The sequence below is a fragment of the Oncorhynchus nerka genome, linkage group LG21 (assembly GCF_034236695.1).
Source record: "Oncorhynchus nerka isolate Pitt River linkage group LG21, Oner_Uvic_2.0, whole genome shotgun sequence".
Lineage (NCBI taxonomy): Eukaryota > Metazoa > Chordata > Actinopteri > Salmoniformes > Salmonidae > Oncorhynchus > Oncorhynchus nerka.
In genome coordinates this window covers 3,620,141-3,634,334 of record NC_088416.1, presented here as the reverse complement: position 1 = coordinate 3,634,334, position 14,194 = coordinate 3,620,141, and the positions used below count along the sequence as shown (strand labels likewise).

The 14,194-nt window shown below is 46.2% G+C and overlaps 1 protein-coding gene across 1 annotated transcript in view; it reads right to left on the bottom strand.

Annotated features, from left to right (window-relative positions):
* The window catches only part of LOC115103696 (VPS10 domain-containing receptor SorCS3-like), a 218,064-nt gene that overhangs the window by 47,471 nt on the left and 156,399 nt on the right, over positions 1-14,194 (bottom strand). Inside the window, exons 6-9 of the mRNA XM_029624570.2 lie at positions 10,912-10,976; positions 9,518-9,636; positions 5,575-5,664; positions 4,877-5,056 (exon numbers count right to left, since the gene is read on the bottom strand). Of these exons, the coding sequence (XP_029480430.2) occupies positions 4,877-5,056; positions 5,575-5,664; positions 9,518-9,636; positions 10,912-10,976 (454 nt within the window). The remainder of the gene's footprint in view (positions 1-4,876; positions 5,057-5,574; positions 5,665-9,517; positions 9,637-10,911; positions 10,977-14,194) is intronic.

Here is a 14,194-nt window from a genome sequence, read left to right as displayed (position 1 = left end):
GATCACCACAGATAACACTGCTACTCCTACTGCTCTCTCTTCGTCCGCCCACGTGTTCTCGCACACCCCGAGAGCTTCTGGTCAGCGGGGTGGTGGCACCAGGATCCTCATCTCTCCCAAGTGGTCATTCTCTCTTTCTCCCCTTACCCATCTGTCTATCGCCTCCTTTGAATTCCATGCTGTCACAGTTACCAGCCCTTTCAAGCTTAACATCCTTATCATTTATCGCCCTCCAGGTTCCCTCGGAGAGTTCATCAATGAGCTTGATGCCTTGATAAGCTCCTTTCCTGAGGACGGCTCACCTCTCACAGTTCTGGGCGACTTTAACCTCCCCACGTCTACCTTTGACTCATTCCTCTCTGCCTCCTTCTTTCCACTCCTCTCCTCTTTTGACCTCTCCCTCTCACCTTCCCCCTACTCACAAGGCAGGCAATACGCTCAACCTCATCTTTACTAGATGCTGTTCTTCCACTAACCTCATTGCAACTCCCCTCCAAGTCTCCGACCACTACCTTGTATCCTTTTCCCTCTCGCTCTCATCCAACACTTCCCACACTGCCCCTACTCGGATGGTATCGCGCCGTCCCAACCTTCGCTTCTCCCCCGCTACTCTCTCCTCTTCCATCCTATCATCTCTTCCCTCTGCTCAAACCTTCTCCAACCTATCTCCTGATTCTGCCTCCTCAACCCTCCTCTCCTCCCCTTTCTGCATCCTTTGACTCTCTATGTCCCCTATCCTCCAGGCCGGCTCGGTCCTCCCTCCCGCCTCCGTGGCTCGACGACTCATTGCGAGCTCACAGAACAGGGCTCGGGCAGCCGAGCGGAAATGGAGGAAAACTCGCCTCCTGCGGACCTGGCATCCTTTCACTCCCTCCTCTCTAAATTTTCCTCTTCTGTCGCTGCTGCTAAAGCCACTTTCTACCACTCTAAATTCCAAGCATCTGCCTCTAACCCTAGGGAAGCTCTTTGCCACCTTCTCCTCCCTCCTGAATCCTCCCCCTCCTCCCTCTCTGCAGATGACTTCGTCAACCATTTTGAAAAGAAGGTCGACGACATCCGATCCTCGTTGCTAAGTCAAACGACACCGCTGGTTCTGCTCACACTGCCCTACCCTGTGCTCTGACCTCTTTCTCCCTCTCTCTCCAGATGAAATCTCGCGTCTTGTGACGGCCGGCCGCCCAACAACCTGCCCGCTTGACCCTATCCCCTCCTCTCTTCTCCAGACCATTTCCGGAGACCTTCTCCCTTACCTCACCTCGCTCATCAACTCATCCCTGACCGCTGGCTACGTCCCTTCCGTCTTCAAGAGAGCGAGAGTTGCACCCTTCTGAAAAAACCTACACTCGATCCCTCCGATGTCAACAACTACAGACCAGTATCCCTTCTTTCTTTTCTCTCCAAAACCCTTGAACGTGCCGTCCTTGGCCAGCTCTCCCGCTATCTCTCAGAATGACATTCTTGATCCAAATCAGTCAGGTTTCAAGACTAGTCATTCAACTGAGACTGCTCTTCTCTGTATCACGGAGGCGCTCCGCACTGCTAAAGCTAACGCTCTCTCCTCTGCTCTCATCCTTCTAGACCTATCGGCTGCCTTCGATACTGTGAACCATCAGATCCTCCTCTCCACCCTCTCCGAGTTGGGCATCTCCGGCGCGGCCCACGCTTGGATTGCGTCCTGCCTGACAGGTCGCTCCTACCAGGTGGCGTGGCGAGAATCCGTCTCCTCACCACGTGCTCTCACCACTGGTGTCCCCCAGGGCTCTGTTCTAGGCCCTCTCCTATTCTCGCTATACACCAAGTCACTTGGCTCTGTCATAACCTCACATGGTCTCTCCTATCATTGCTATGTAGACGACACACAATTAATCTTCTCCTTTCCCCCTTCTGATGACCAGGTGGCGAATCGCATCTCTGCATGTCTGGCAGACATATCAGTGTGGATGACGGATCACCACCTCAAGCTGAACCTCGGCAAGACGGAGCTGCTCTTCCTCCCGGGAAGGACTGCCCGTTCCATGATCTCGCCATCACGGTTGACAACTCCACTGTGTCCTCCTCCCAGAGCGCTAAGAACCTTGGCGTGATCCTGGACAACACCCTGTCGTTCTCAACTAACATCAAGGCGGTGGCCCGTTCCTGTAGGTTCATGCTCTACAACATCCGCAGAGTACGACCCTGCCTCACACAGGAAGCGGCGCAGGTCCTAATCCAGGCACTTGTCATCTCCCGTCTGGATTACTGCAACTCGCTGTTGGCTGGGCTCCCTGCCTGTGCCATTAAACCCCTACAACTCATCCAGAACGCCGCAGCCCGTCTGGTGTTCAACCTTCCCAAGTTCTCTCACGTCACCCCGCTCCTCCGCTCTCTCCACTGGCTTCCAGTTGAAGCTCGCATCCGCTACAAGACCATGGTGCTTGCCTCACGGAGCTGTGAGGGGAACGGCACCTCAGTACCTCCAGGCTCTGATCAGGCCCTACACCCAAACAAGGGCACTGCGTTCATCCACCTCTGGCCTGCTCGCCTCCCTACCACTGAGGAAGTACAGTTCCCGCTCAGCCCAGTCAAAACTGTTCGCTGCTCTGGCCCCGAATGGTGGAACAAACTCCCTCACGACGCCAGGACAGCGGAGTCAATCACCACCTTCCGGAGACACCTGAAACCCCACCTCTTTAAGGAATACCTAGGATAGGATAAAGTAATCCTTCTCAACCCCCCCCCCTTAAAAGATTTAGATGCACTATTGTAAAGTGGCTGCTCCACTGGATGTCATAAGGTGAATGCACCAATTTGTAAGTCGCTCTGGATAAGAGCGTCTGCTAAATGACTTAAATGTAAATGTAAATGTAAGGTAAATCCCAATAAAAACACAGCCATTCTGAGGGATAAACTTCAACCTATGGTGAAGCAGATCTATCCTGGTAGGAGTGGTCTCTTCCAGGATAACAATGCCCCCGCCCACAGGACATGAGTGGTCACTGAATGGTTTGATGAGCATGAACATGATGTAAACCATATGTCATGGCCGTCTCAGTCACCAGATCTCAACGCAATTGAACACTTATGGGACATTCTGGAGCGGCGCCTGACATGCTGACCAGAACGGACACGTTGCGTGCGCGAGCGTCGCAAAATAAATGTAGAAATCCATGTTATTCAATTATTGCACCAAACTGCTCGCGCGCGCCAACGAGCGTCTGCGACGCCAAGGGCTAAAATATAACTCCCTTTCTATTTCTGATGCAGATCACGCTGAAAGTCCTGCCTCTCCCATATCCTCATTGGTTTTTAGAAGCAGGTACCCACGTGCCATCTTCTCATTGGTTTTTAGAAGCAGGTACCCACGTGCCATCTCCTCATTGGTTTTTAGAAGCAGGTACCCACGTGCCATCTCCTCAATGGTTATACCTACGTGGGTGATTGAAAGACAAAATGTTTTGCCTGTTGTTGTGGTAGAAGTGTAGATGCCAATCACCATATAAATTCAAAGATGATAAAGCCTGGAAGGAGGAAAGATGACTAGAAACGATTCGGTTGGCCGTTTTATGTGTGGATTAGAAGACCTTGTGCATTTCAGGTAAAATAACAACTCAATGTTTAAATCCCAGGACAAATTAGCTAGCAATAGCAATAAATGGGGGGAGGGGTTAAGAGGGTTGGCAGAGAGCTAATACATACACACCGCTAGGCTAACAGAAAGGAGCATCCTCATCATGACCATTGCACTACCTAAATCATCTAGCTAACCCTCTCTCCATCTCTTCCTCCCTCCCTCCCTCCCTCCTACCACTCACTCATTCAAAAGCTATTTGGAGCTCTGACTAGGGAATCAGGTAGTTCATCACTGGGCTGTTAGGATGTTCTGTAATATTTCGTGTTGAAGTTCATACCTCTGGGAGATGGATTGAATGAAAAACCTAACACTAAATGGCTAAGTCGACTGGGAGTTAGAGAAAAACTTTTTGATTGAAGGGAAGATTGTCCAGATTGAATCCCACTGACACTCAAGTTACTCCCATTAGTCTAAAGTGGGGGGAAAGGGTTTTATTCCAGGGAGTAATATAATTTATTTGTGAGAGAGAAAGACTGAGAAAGAGAAAGTTAGAGAATACTGACGAAATGCAATTCATTATTTGACAATCCAGGGAAAAGAGTAAAAGCCTGTTGCTTTCACTCAGTCTCTCTGTTCCCTGTTGAGCTCAAAGTACTTAGTGAATGATTCCTCTCTTAGTCTTTGAGGCCATTGGCCTTCTGAAGCCCAACACTCCAGGGTTTGTTTAAACAATACTTGGGACTCCTACAAAGTACTTTGGTCAGAGTTATATCTAGTCTTTTTCAGAGGAACCCAGAGCAATAGTCTGCCTCTTCAAAAAGAAGAAGAGTAAAGTGAAACTTTACAGCGATACATACAGCATAACTTCAGTTTATAACAGTTTGTGATTAGGACATGCATAAATACCCAGAGGGTTAAACTAGTTAACACAACATCAATCTGAATGGAAAACTGGATTGGCGTAACTTCAACCAGTTTTACCCACTCGGTATGACCATTCATTTTAATACTAAGCCTGTTTTGTAAACCATTAACACACATGTTAGAAGGAGCAGCAGCAGTAGTAACAACATTGTTCATGACTTCTGACTCTGAATATCAGACCCATATCTCACTCCTCTACCTCCCTCCATCACACCTGCCAGTGTCTGGGTGATAAACTGGGGATTCATCCTGAGAAAGAGGGAAAAAAGGAGGGGGGGGGGGACGAGCTGCAATGAATGTTAATGACATAGGGACTTATTAACAAGGGTACTACCAGTCCGGTTGTTTGCGCACACCCCCTCTCCAGACACACACACAAACAAACACACTGTGGACACTTACCTCATACAGGTCCAGCATCTGGTTTCCCCCCAGGCCGCGGGTGGTCTTGACGTTCTCCATGGCCAGGGTGAAGAGGATGCCCTGGGTATCGGAGAGGTACAGGTTGTAAGTGTCGTTCTGGTTCCACTCCTGCACTGCCGCGAAGACCTGGTGCTCGTCTGTGCTGACGATGTGGAGGTCCTGGTGACAGAGGATGGAGGGGTTGGAGAGGTTCGAGGATTCATTAAGAGATGATGGATCTTGTGGGTTGGGGTTGTATAACAAGCTGTCGAGTGTATGTTGGGTGTCACAAGATCAGGTCCTGTGTGCATATTGAATGTTTAACACTATAGCTGCCAATGTTCTCTACACAACATATAGTGTCTATTAACAGCTGCAATAGAAGAGTGAGACTGCACACTATGAGACTACACACTATTGTGTAGCACTGCTCCAGATATTTCTAGAGTTAAGTCATTTTGTTGACATGAGAAAACAAAGGGGGAAATTGTTGGTTACTTCAAATCCAATTTTATTTGTCCCATTCTATGTATACCGCAGGTATAGCCTTTATTGTGAAATGCTGACTTACGAGCCCTTCTCAACAATGCACAGTTAAAAAGTAAGAAAGAAAAACAAAGTATTCAATCTGAATAATTGTTCTACTGTATGTATCACCGGAGGCATGTGTTTATCCCTGTAACATGAATGTTGCTTACCTTAGGCAGAGAATATTTGGGCAGTTTGATTTTGAGGAATGGATCCCTCTGGTAGGACACATAGTAGCTGGCCTGTCCTGCTGTAGTAACCTGGAACACATTGAGCCACGACACTGAGTATTCCCTTTGTTTTCAATTGTAAAATGTGTCCGCGCTACAGTACACATCACATGAACTAACTACTTGGATTCATCTAAAAACTTAATGTATCAATCATTACTCATGTTGCAACCTTCACCCAAGTGAACATGGATGACATTGTTTATGACGTAAAGACATATACTTCATTGTCAGAGAGGAACATTGACACATAAGACATTTAAATGTCTATTTCCAGAAGTTTCAATTGAGAAAATAACAATAAGATCTCCTGGCTAGCATACAGAGGAAACTGCTCCTCTCACGTCCTCTCCTGTTGTCGATGCTCTTTGTGGTGTGAAAGGTAGACTTGGGTAAATATCTCGTAGTGACAATCAATAGCCTCATTACTCTTTCCAAAGCAATGCTCAGTGGCCTGTCTTAGGAAAGTCGTCCTTAATGATACCAGCGCCTCAGCAAGCAAACACTCAAGCTGTTAGCTGCTGTTAGCCTATGCAGTACAAACACCGCCAGCGGGGAAGAAAGTGTTAGAAACCTGTAATTAGAGCACAGGCTTCGGAGACTCTCAGGACAGGAGAACAATTTCCGTCAACAAAAGTGTGATTGTCCTAGCGCCAGCACTAGGGAGCAATTTATTTAATCCACTTCCTCTTTCGTAACTCCATTAATCGATAATTAATCCACAAAACAAGCTGCTGGCTTTCTGGTTTGGAAAAGGGAGAGGTGAAAAAGGATCATTATCATATGACAGAACTAATTAGGCCTCTTAGTGTGCTTCTAAATGCACTTCAATGAGAGAGAACTGAAAGAGATATTGGGATGATTGAATTTTCATTACCCACTTTCATAGAATTCATTCGGTTGTGATGCAACGCGAGAAAACTTTGTAGGTTCCCTGAATTGAAGATGCGGTAGGAGGTATAGGTTGAGTGTTTGTGGGTTTAATTAGGGAGACGTATGAGTGTGGTCAAACATAGGACCAATGTGTCCGAGGAAACACCTTACAACTGGCGACTGAAGTCAGCGTGCAAGCGCCTGGCCCACCACAAGAGTTTCTAGAGCGCGACAGGGCAAGGAAATCCGACTCATGGCTCCATTGGACACAGCCGGCTGTGACACAGCCCGGGATCGAATCCGGGTCTGTAGTGCTGCCTCAAGCACGGCAAGAAACCAGAAATCTTAATTTCCATTATTCTGGCAGAATGAAGCCAATCATGTGTAGAACCTGTATTTTTCCAGAAAATTGAATTTGAAGAAGTCTTGGCCCTGCTTAGGCTATAACTAGATGGCAGAGTTTTTACCAAGGCATCAGGTTTAGGGCTGGGAGTTATTCCTGAACCGCTGACACAGAATAAAAGAGCCTGGAGTTTTCCTGGTCAAGCCACTTCCTCAAGGGAAACGTTTTGGCTCTAATTGAAATAGTTAGCACCAGGAATTTTCCCTGAGCATGTGACCTGACCTGGAAAACCTTCTGGCCCTAATTCATGTTCTAATAGAAATACATCCATAACTCTCCCCTTCAAATACTTCAAACAGCAAGATAGTCCTTTGGAGTTCAATTTGGATGGAAAAGTTATTTATAATGGACTGGATTGTCAGGATAATTATTCCTATTTAACTGTTTACTTTTAAATTCATGCATCCTCATTTGCACAATGTCAAAGTAAATCATATTCAGGCGGTGGGAGGGAACTTAAAACATGACCCCAAAATTGCACCAGCATTGCTTAGAATTCAGCACATTACCAGATGTCTGTCTCTTGCATAAATGATGATTAATATGACATACAGGGGGACTGGTATGGAAGAATATAAAACTCCCTAGGTTTCACATCTGAATCAGAATAGTGTGCAAATGCAGACTCTTGAATGAAGGTTCAAACAAAAGGTTTGCAGATTTTACATATTTTACATATGTCACGCGAGGTGCCTTTTCTTTATACAGAATGTGTGGTTAGAAATAAAATATCCATGCAGCGTAACAACTGGTTAAGGTTCAGAGGTCAAAATGACAAAGTATTGGAAAGTATACAGACCCCTTGATTTTTCCCAAAATCTTTTATGTTACAGCCTTACTCTAAAATGGATTTATTAGTTTCTTTCCCCTCATCAATCTACACATTTTTGCAAATGTATAAAAAACAACAACTTGAAATATCACATTTACATAAGTATTCAGAGCCTTTACTCAGTTCTTTGTTGAAGAACCATTGGCAGTGATTACAGATTAGAGTCTTCTTGGGTTGGACGCTACAAGCTTGGCACGCCTGTATTTGGGGAGTTTATCACAGTCTTTTCTGCAGATCCTCTCAAGCTCTATCAGGTTGGATGGGGAGCATCGCTGCATAGCTATTTTCAGGTCTCTCCAGAGATGTTAGATCAGGTTAAAATTCAGGCTCTGGCTGGGCCACTCAAGGACATTCAGAGACGTCCCGTGTGCTTAAGGTCTTGTCCTGTTGGAGGTGAATCCAGTCTGAGGCTCTGGAGCAGGTTTTCATCTCTGTACTTTCCTCTGTTTATCTTTCCCTCGATGATGACTAGTCTCCCAGTACCTGACACTGAAAAACATCCACAGTATGATGCTGCCGCCACCATGCTTCACTGTACAGATGATGCCAGGTTTCCTCCAGACGTGACGCTTGGCATTCAGGCCAAATAGTTCAGTCTTGGTTTCATCAGACCAGATAATCTTGTTTCTCATGGTCACAGAGTCCTTTAGGTGTATTTTGGCAAACTCAAAGCGGGCTGTCATGTGCCTTTTACTGAGGAGTGGCTTCCGTCTGGCCACTCTAATTTAAAGGCCCGATGGGTGGAGTGCTGCAGAAATGGTTGTCCTTCTGTAAGGTTCTCCTGTCTCCACAGAGGAACACTGGAGATCTATCAGAGTGACCACCGGGTTCTTGGTCACATCCCTCACCAAGACCCTTCTGCCCCAATTGCTCAGTTTGGCCGGGCGTCCCGCTCTAGGAATGGTCTTGGTGGTTCCAAACTTCTTCCATTTAAGGGTGATGGAGGTCACTGTGTTCTTGGGGATCTTCAAGGCTGCAGAAATGTTCTGGTACTTGTCCCCAGACCTGTGCCCCGACACAATCAGGTCTCGGAGCTCTACGGATAATTCCTTTGACCTTACTGATTGACTTTTGCTCTGACATGCACTATCAACTGGGGGACCTTATATAGACAGGTGTGTGCCTTTCCAAATCATGTCCAATCAATTTAATTTACCACAGGTGGAGTCCAATCAAGTTGTAGAAACATCTCAAGGATGATCAATAAAAACAGGATGCACCTTGAGCTCAATTTTGAGTCCCATGGCAAAGGGTCTGAATACGTATGTGTTTAAGTTATCTGTTTTAGTTTTTTTATACATTTGCAAAAAAAACATGTAAACCGTTTTCGCTTTGTGATCATGGGTTACTGTGTGTTGATTGATGAGGGGAAAAAATAGGAAATACATTTTAGAATAAGGCTGTAACGTAACAAAATGTGGAAAAAGTCAATGGGTCTGAATGCAAAATTAACAGTTAAAAAACTTTGCGTCTATCAATGGTTCCCATATCTATCCTAATCAAGAACATACTGCCGTTCATACAATGTGTAAACATAACAATTCATCATAAATATTCATAGTTGTCATACCATTTTCTCAGACCTGCGGAACAACCAGTTGTTGCATGTTGTGCCGTAAAATATGCAAATCCCCTCCCAGTCCTAGCCAAACCAAGTTGTGCGTAACACATAACAAATGCCAATAATATTAATGGCTAACGATGCTTATCCTATGCAATGCATCATGGTCAACATACAATATGGTACATTATATTCTCCTCAGACAGAGCCTTACCTGAATAAACATATAGTCATCTTGGACCACCAGTGAGCTGATGTCGATGTATCCAGGGAAGGGGTAGTTTCTGTTGGGCTCTGAGCACGTTAGAGCCCGGCATGTTACATACTGTATACCTGCAAGATGAGGAGATAGGGATTACTGGATATCTGGATTCATCCAGCTGTGGATTATTGTGGAAAATTACCAAATTAGTCATGCTATCCCATGTTTTACTGCTTAAGAATAGTCTATTTTTATATGCTAGTGTTTCTTCTAACCTGATACAAACTTGTCTTTGTGTGACTTAGTCATAAGACTGGACGTCTGGCTAAAATCCGTTTGGGTGGGACAACAGCATGTGACACCCTGTGGGTTTACTATCTACAGGAAGTCACATGTACGGAAACTTGCAGAAAGGAGCACATTATAACGTTTGTTGTTGTGAATGCAGTTATACGGTTGAGCCCTCGGGCTATCAACCTTGTGCTATCTAAATCTGCACAGACAACTAATTGCCTTTAACACACTATCTGCTGACTACCACGTGTACAAAAAGGATGTACCTCTGTATAAAAGCTGGGACCGGACACTGTTCGTTGGGCCTCAACTGCAACAACTGTTGAAGTGCATAGTGAACTGCTCCATTGTTGCAAATCTTATTATAAGGTTGTTTTGAGGAATACAGTCTCTCTCCTTTGGTTAGAATTTCCACCACAGGAACAGGCCCCCTATTCTCGGGAACGTGAGGATGCCTGGAAACCGTGGCTATATGTCTGTATGAATTGAACTTGAGGGGAACTTGTGTATGGTTTGTGATTGACATGCAATAGAGGAGATACCATTACTCTTGTGACAGTGTACTGACTGTTTATAATTGTAATTTGACCAGTATGTTGTGGTTTCCATTCTATAATGGTGATTGTTTCATACACTACAGTATGTAAAGTTGTAGGTTTGTCACTATTCAACATGATCAACTATGATCATTCTCTGTGTACAGAAAACTAAACTGTCTCTGATTCCGGGGCTCTAACAACAGCAGCAGGATATAGCTAGAATAAACAATCTCACAATTTCACCTATGGAGGACCTTGGGTGGTGTTGCCGTGGCGAGTTATGGAGCTGACACTCCCAGGGTGAGAGGGATGAGAGGAAAAGGCCATATTAATCAAGTATCGTGCACTGCATTTATCAGTGTGGAAATCCACTGTCTCTCCCCTGGGACACAACTCTAAACCCAGGGTGGAATTTATTCCTTGACAGACTCTCGCTCTCTTCTATCGTTAGAGGGATGATAGTTGGACTGTGAATGTGGGGGCATTTCTCTGCAGTGTGTGTGACAGAGAGAAAAAGAGAGGTGTGTTTGAGGGTGTGTGTGTGTGTGTGTGTGTGTGTGTAGTGCTACTCACGTCCATTGGGGGTGTGTGCCTCCATGTGAACCAGATCTGACTCCTTGTCTAGACCCGTTACAGACCTGGATTAAAGAAGTCGAGGAGAGAAGGAAGGATGAAGAGGAGGAGGGGGAAGGAGGGGTAAAGTAATGAGGAGAAGGGAAGACAGAGAGGAAGAGGAGACGAGAAGGGTTGAAGCGGCGCGGAGGAGGGAGGAAGAGGAGGGAAGAAGACAATAAACAAAGGGAGATGTGTCTCAGCAGAGGTATTCCACTCCAGATATAGACGTCTCATTTCAGCGATGTCTCAACAGTGATGTCAATAAAATAGCAATGCTTTCCATGTGAGGACGTTCTCCCCAGAGCTGTGTCACAAAATGTCACATTACCCTCAGCAACAACCAGACGCTGCGGGTTTGTTATTCTACCAAAAAGTGGTATCTGTCACAAAAGTGTATATGCGCAACAACCTACATATTGTATTTATTTTGTCTGGCACTGTACACCGGCAAGGCTGTGCCACATAATTAAAGTTAGAATCACTGTACTGTATATCACTGTATTATATAATTTGAATGGGAATAGTGGACTAACTTGGACAGATTAAATAAATATATATACAGTTGAAATCAGAAGTTTACATACACTTAGTTTGGAGTCAGCAAAACTCGTTTTTCAACCACTCCACAAATGTCTTGTTAACAAACTATAGTTTTGGCAAGTCGGTTAGGACATCTACTTTGCGCATTACACAAGTCATTTTTCCAACAGTTGTTTACAGATAGATTATTTCAAATATAATTCTCTGTATCACAATTCCAGTGGGTCAGAAGTTTACATACACTAATTTGACTGTGCCTTTAAACATCTTGGAAAATTCCAGAAAATTATGTCATGGCTTTAGAAGCTTCTGATAGGCTAATTGACATAATTTGAGTCAATTGGAGGTGTACCTGTGGATGTAATTCAAGGCCTAACTTTAAATTCAATGCCTCTTTGCTTGACATCATGGGAAAATAAAAACAATCAGCCAAGACCTCAGCATTTTTTTTTGTAGACCTCCACAAGTCTGGTTCATCATTGGGAGTAATTTCCAAATGCCTGAAGGTACCACATTCATCTGTACAAACAATAGTACGCAAGTATAAACACCATGGGACCACGCAGCTGTCATACAGCTCAGAAAGGAGACGCGTTCTGTCTCCTAGAGATGAACATACTTTGGTGCGAAAACTGCAAATCAATCCCTGAACAACAGCAAAGGACCTTGTGAAGATGCTGGAGGAAACAGGTACAAAAGTGTCTATATCCACAGTAAAATGAGTCCTATATCGACATAACCTAAAAGGCCGCTCAGCAAAGAAGAAGCCACCTATCCAAAACTGCAATAAAAAAAGCCAGACTACGGTTTGCAACTGCACATGGGGACAAAGATCGTACATTTTGGAGAAATTTCCTCTGGTCTGATGAAACAAAAATAGAACTGTTTAGTATTAGTAGTAAGCTTAACTTTCTGAACACTCGAGACGTGTAGTCCACTTGTCATTCCAATCTCCTTTGCATTAGCGTAGCCTCTTGTGTAGCCTGTCAACTATGTGTCTGTCTATCCCTGTTCTCTCCTCTCTGCACAGACCATACAAACGCTCCACACCGCATGGCCGCGGCCACCCTAATCTGGTGGTCCCAGCGCGCACGACCCACGTGGAGTTCCAGGTCTCCGGTAGCCTCTGGAACTGCCGATCTGCGGCCAACAAGGCAGAGTTCATCTCAGCCTATGCCTCCCTCCAGTCCCTCGACTTCTTGGCTCTGACGGAAACATGGATCACCACAGACAACACCGCTACTCCTACTGCTCTCTCTTCGTCCGCCCACGTGCTCTCGCACACCCCGAGAGCTTCTGGTCAGCGGGGTGGTGGCACCGGGATCCTCATCTCTCCCAAGTGGTCATTCTCTTTCTCCCCTTACCCATCTGTCTATCGCCTCCTTTGAATTCCATGCTGTCACAGTTACCAGCCCTTTCAAGCTTAACATCCTTATCATTTATCGCCCTCCAGGTTCCCTCGGAGAGTTCATCAATGAGCTTGATGCCTTGATAAGCTCCTTTCCTGAGGACGGCTCACCTCTCACAGTTCTGGGCGACTTTAACCTCCCCACGTCTACCTTTGACTCATTCCTCTCTGCCTCCTTCTTTCCACTCCTCTCCTCTTTGACCTCACCCTCTCACCTTCCCCCCTACTCACAAGGCAGGCAATACGCTCGACCTCATCTTTACTAGATGCTGTTCCTCCACTAACCTCATTGCAACTCCCTCCAAGTCTCCGACCACTACCTTGTATCCTTTTCCCTCTCGCTCTCATCCAACACTTCCCACACTGCCCCTACTGGATGGTATCGCGCCGTCCCAACCTTCGCTCTCTCTCCCCCGCTTCTCTCTCCTCTTCCATCCTATCATCTCTTCCCTCTGCTCAAACCTTCTCCAACCTATCTCCTGATTCTGCCTCCTCAACCCTCCTCTCCTCCCTTTCTGCATCCTTTGACTCTCTATGTCCCCTATCCTCCAGGCCGGCTCGGTCCTCCCCTCCCGCTCCGTGGCTCGACGACTCATTGCGAGCTCACAGAACAGGGCTCCGGGCAGCCGAGCGGAAATGAAGGAAAACTCGCCTCCCTGCGGACCTGGCATCCTTTCACTCCCTCCTCTCTACATTTTCCTCCTCTGTCTCTGCTGCTAAAGCCACTTTCTACCACTCTAAATTCCAAGCATCTGCCTCTAACCCTAGGAAGCTCTTTGCCACCTTCTCCTCCCTCTTGAATCCTCCTCCCCCCTCCTCCTCTCTCTGCAGATGACTTCGTCAACCATTTTGAAAAGAAGGTCGACGACATCCGATCCTCGTTTGCTAAGTCAAACGACACCGCTGGTTCTGCTCACACTGCCCTACCCTGTGCTCTGACCTCTTTCTCCCTCTCTCTCCAGATGACATCTCGCGTCTTGTGACGGCCGGCCGCCCAACAACCTGCCCGCTTGACCCTATCCCCTCCTCTCTTCTCCAGACCATCTCCGGTGACCTTCTCCCCTTACCTCACCTCGCTCATCAACTCATCCCTGACCGCTGGCTACGTCCCTCCCGTCTTCAAGAGAGCGAGAGTTGCACCCTTCTGAAAAACCTACACTCGATCCCTCCGATGTCAACAACTACAGACCAGTATCCCTTCTTTCTTTTCTCTCCAAAACTCTTGAACGTGCCGTCCTTGGCCAGCTCTCCCGCTATCTCTCTCAGAATGACCTTCTTGATCCAAATCAGTCA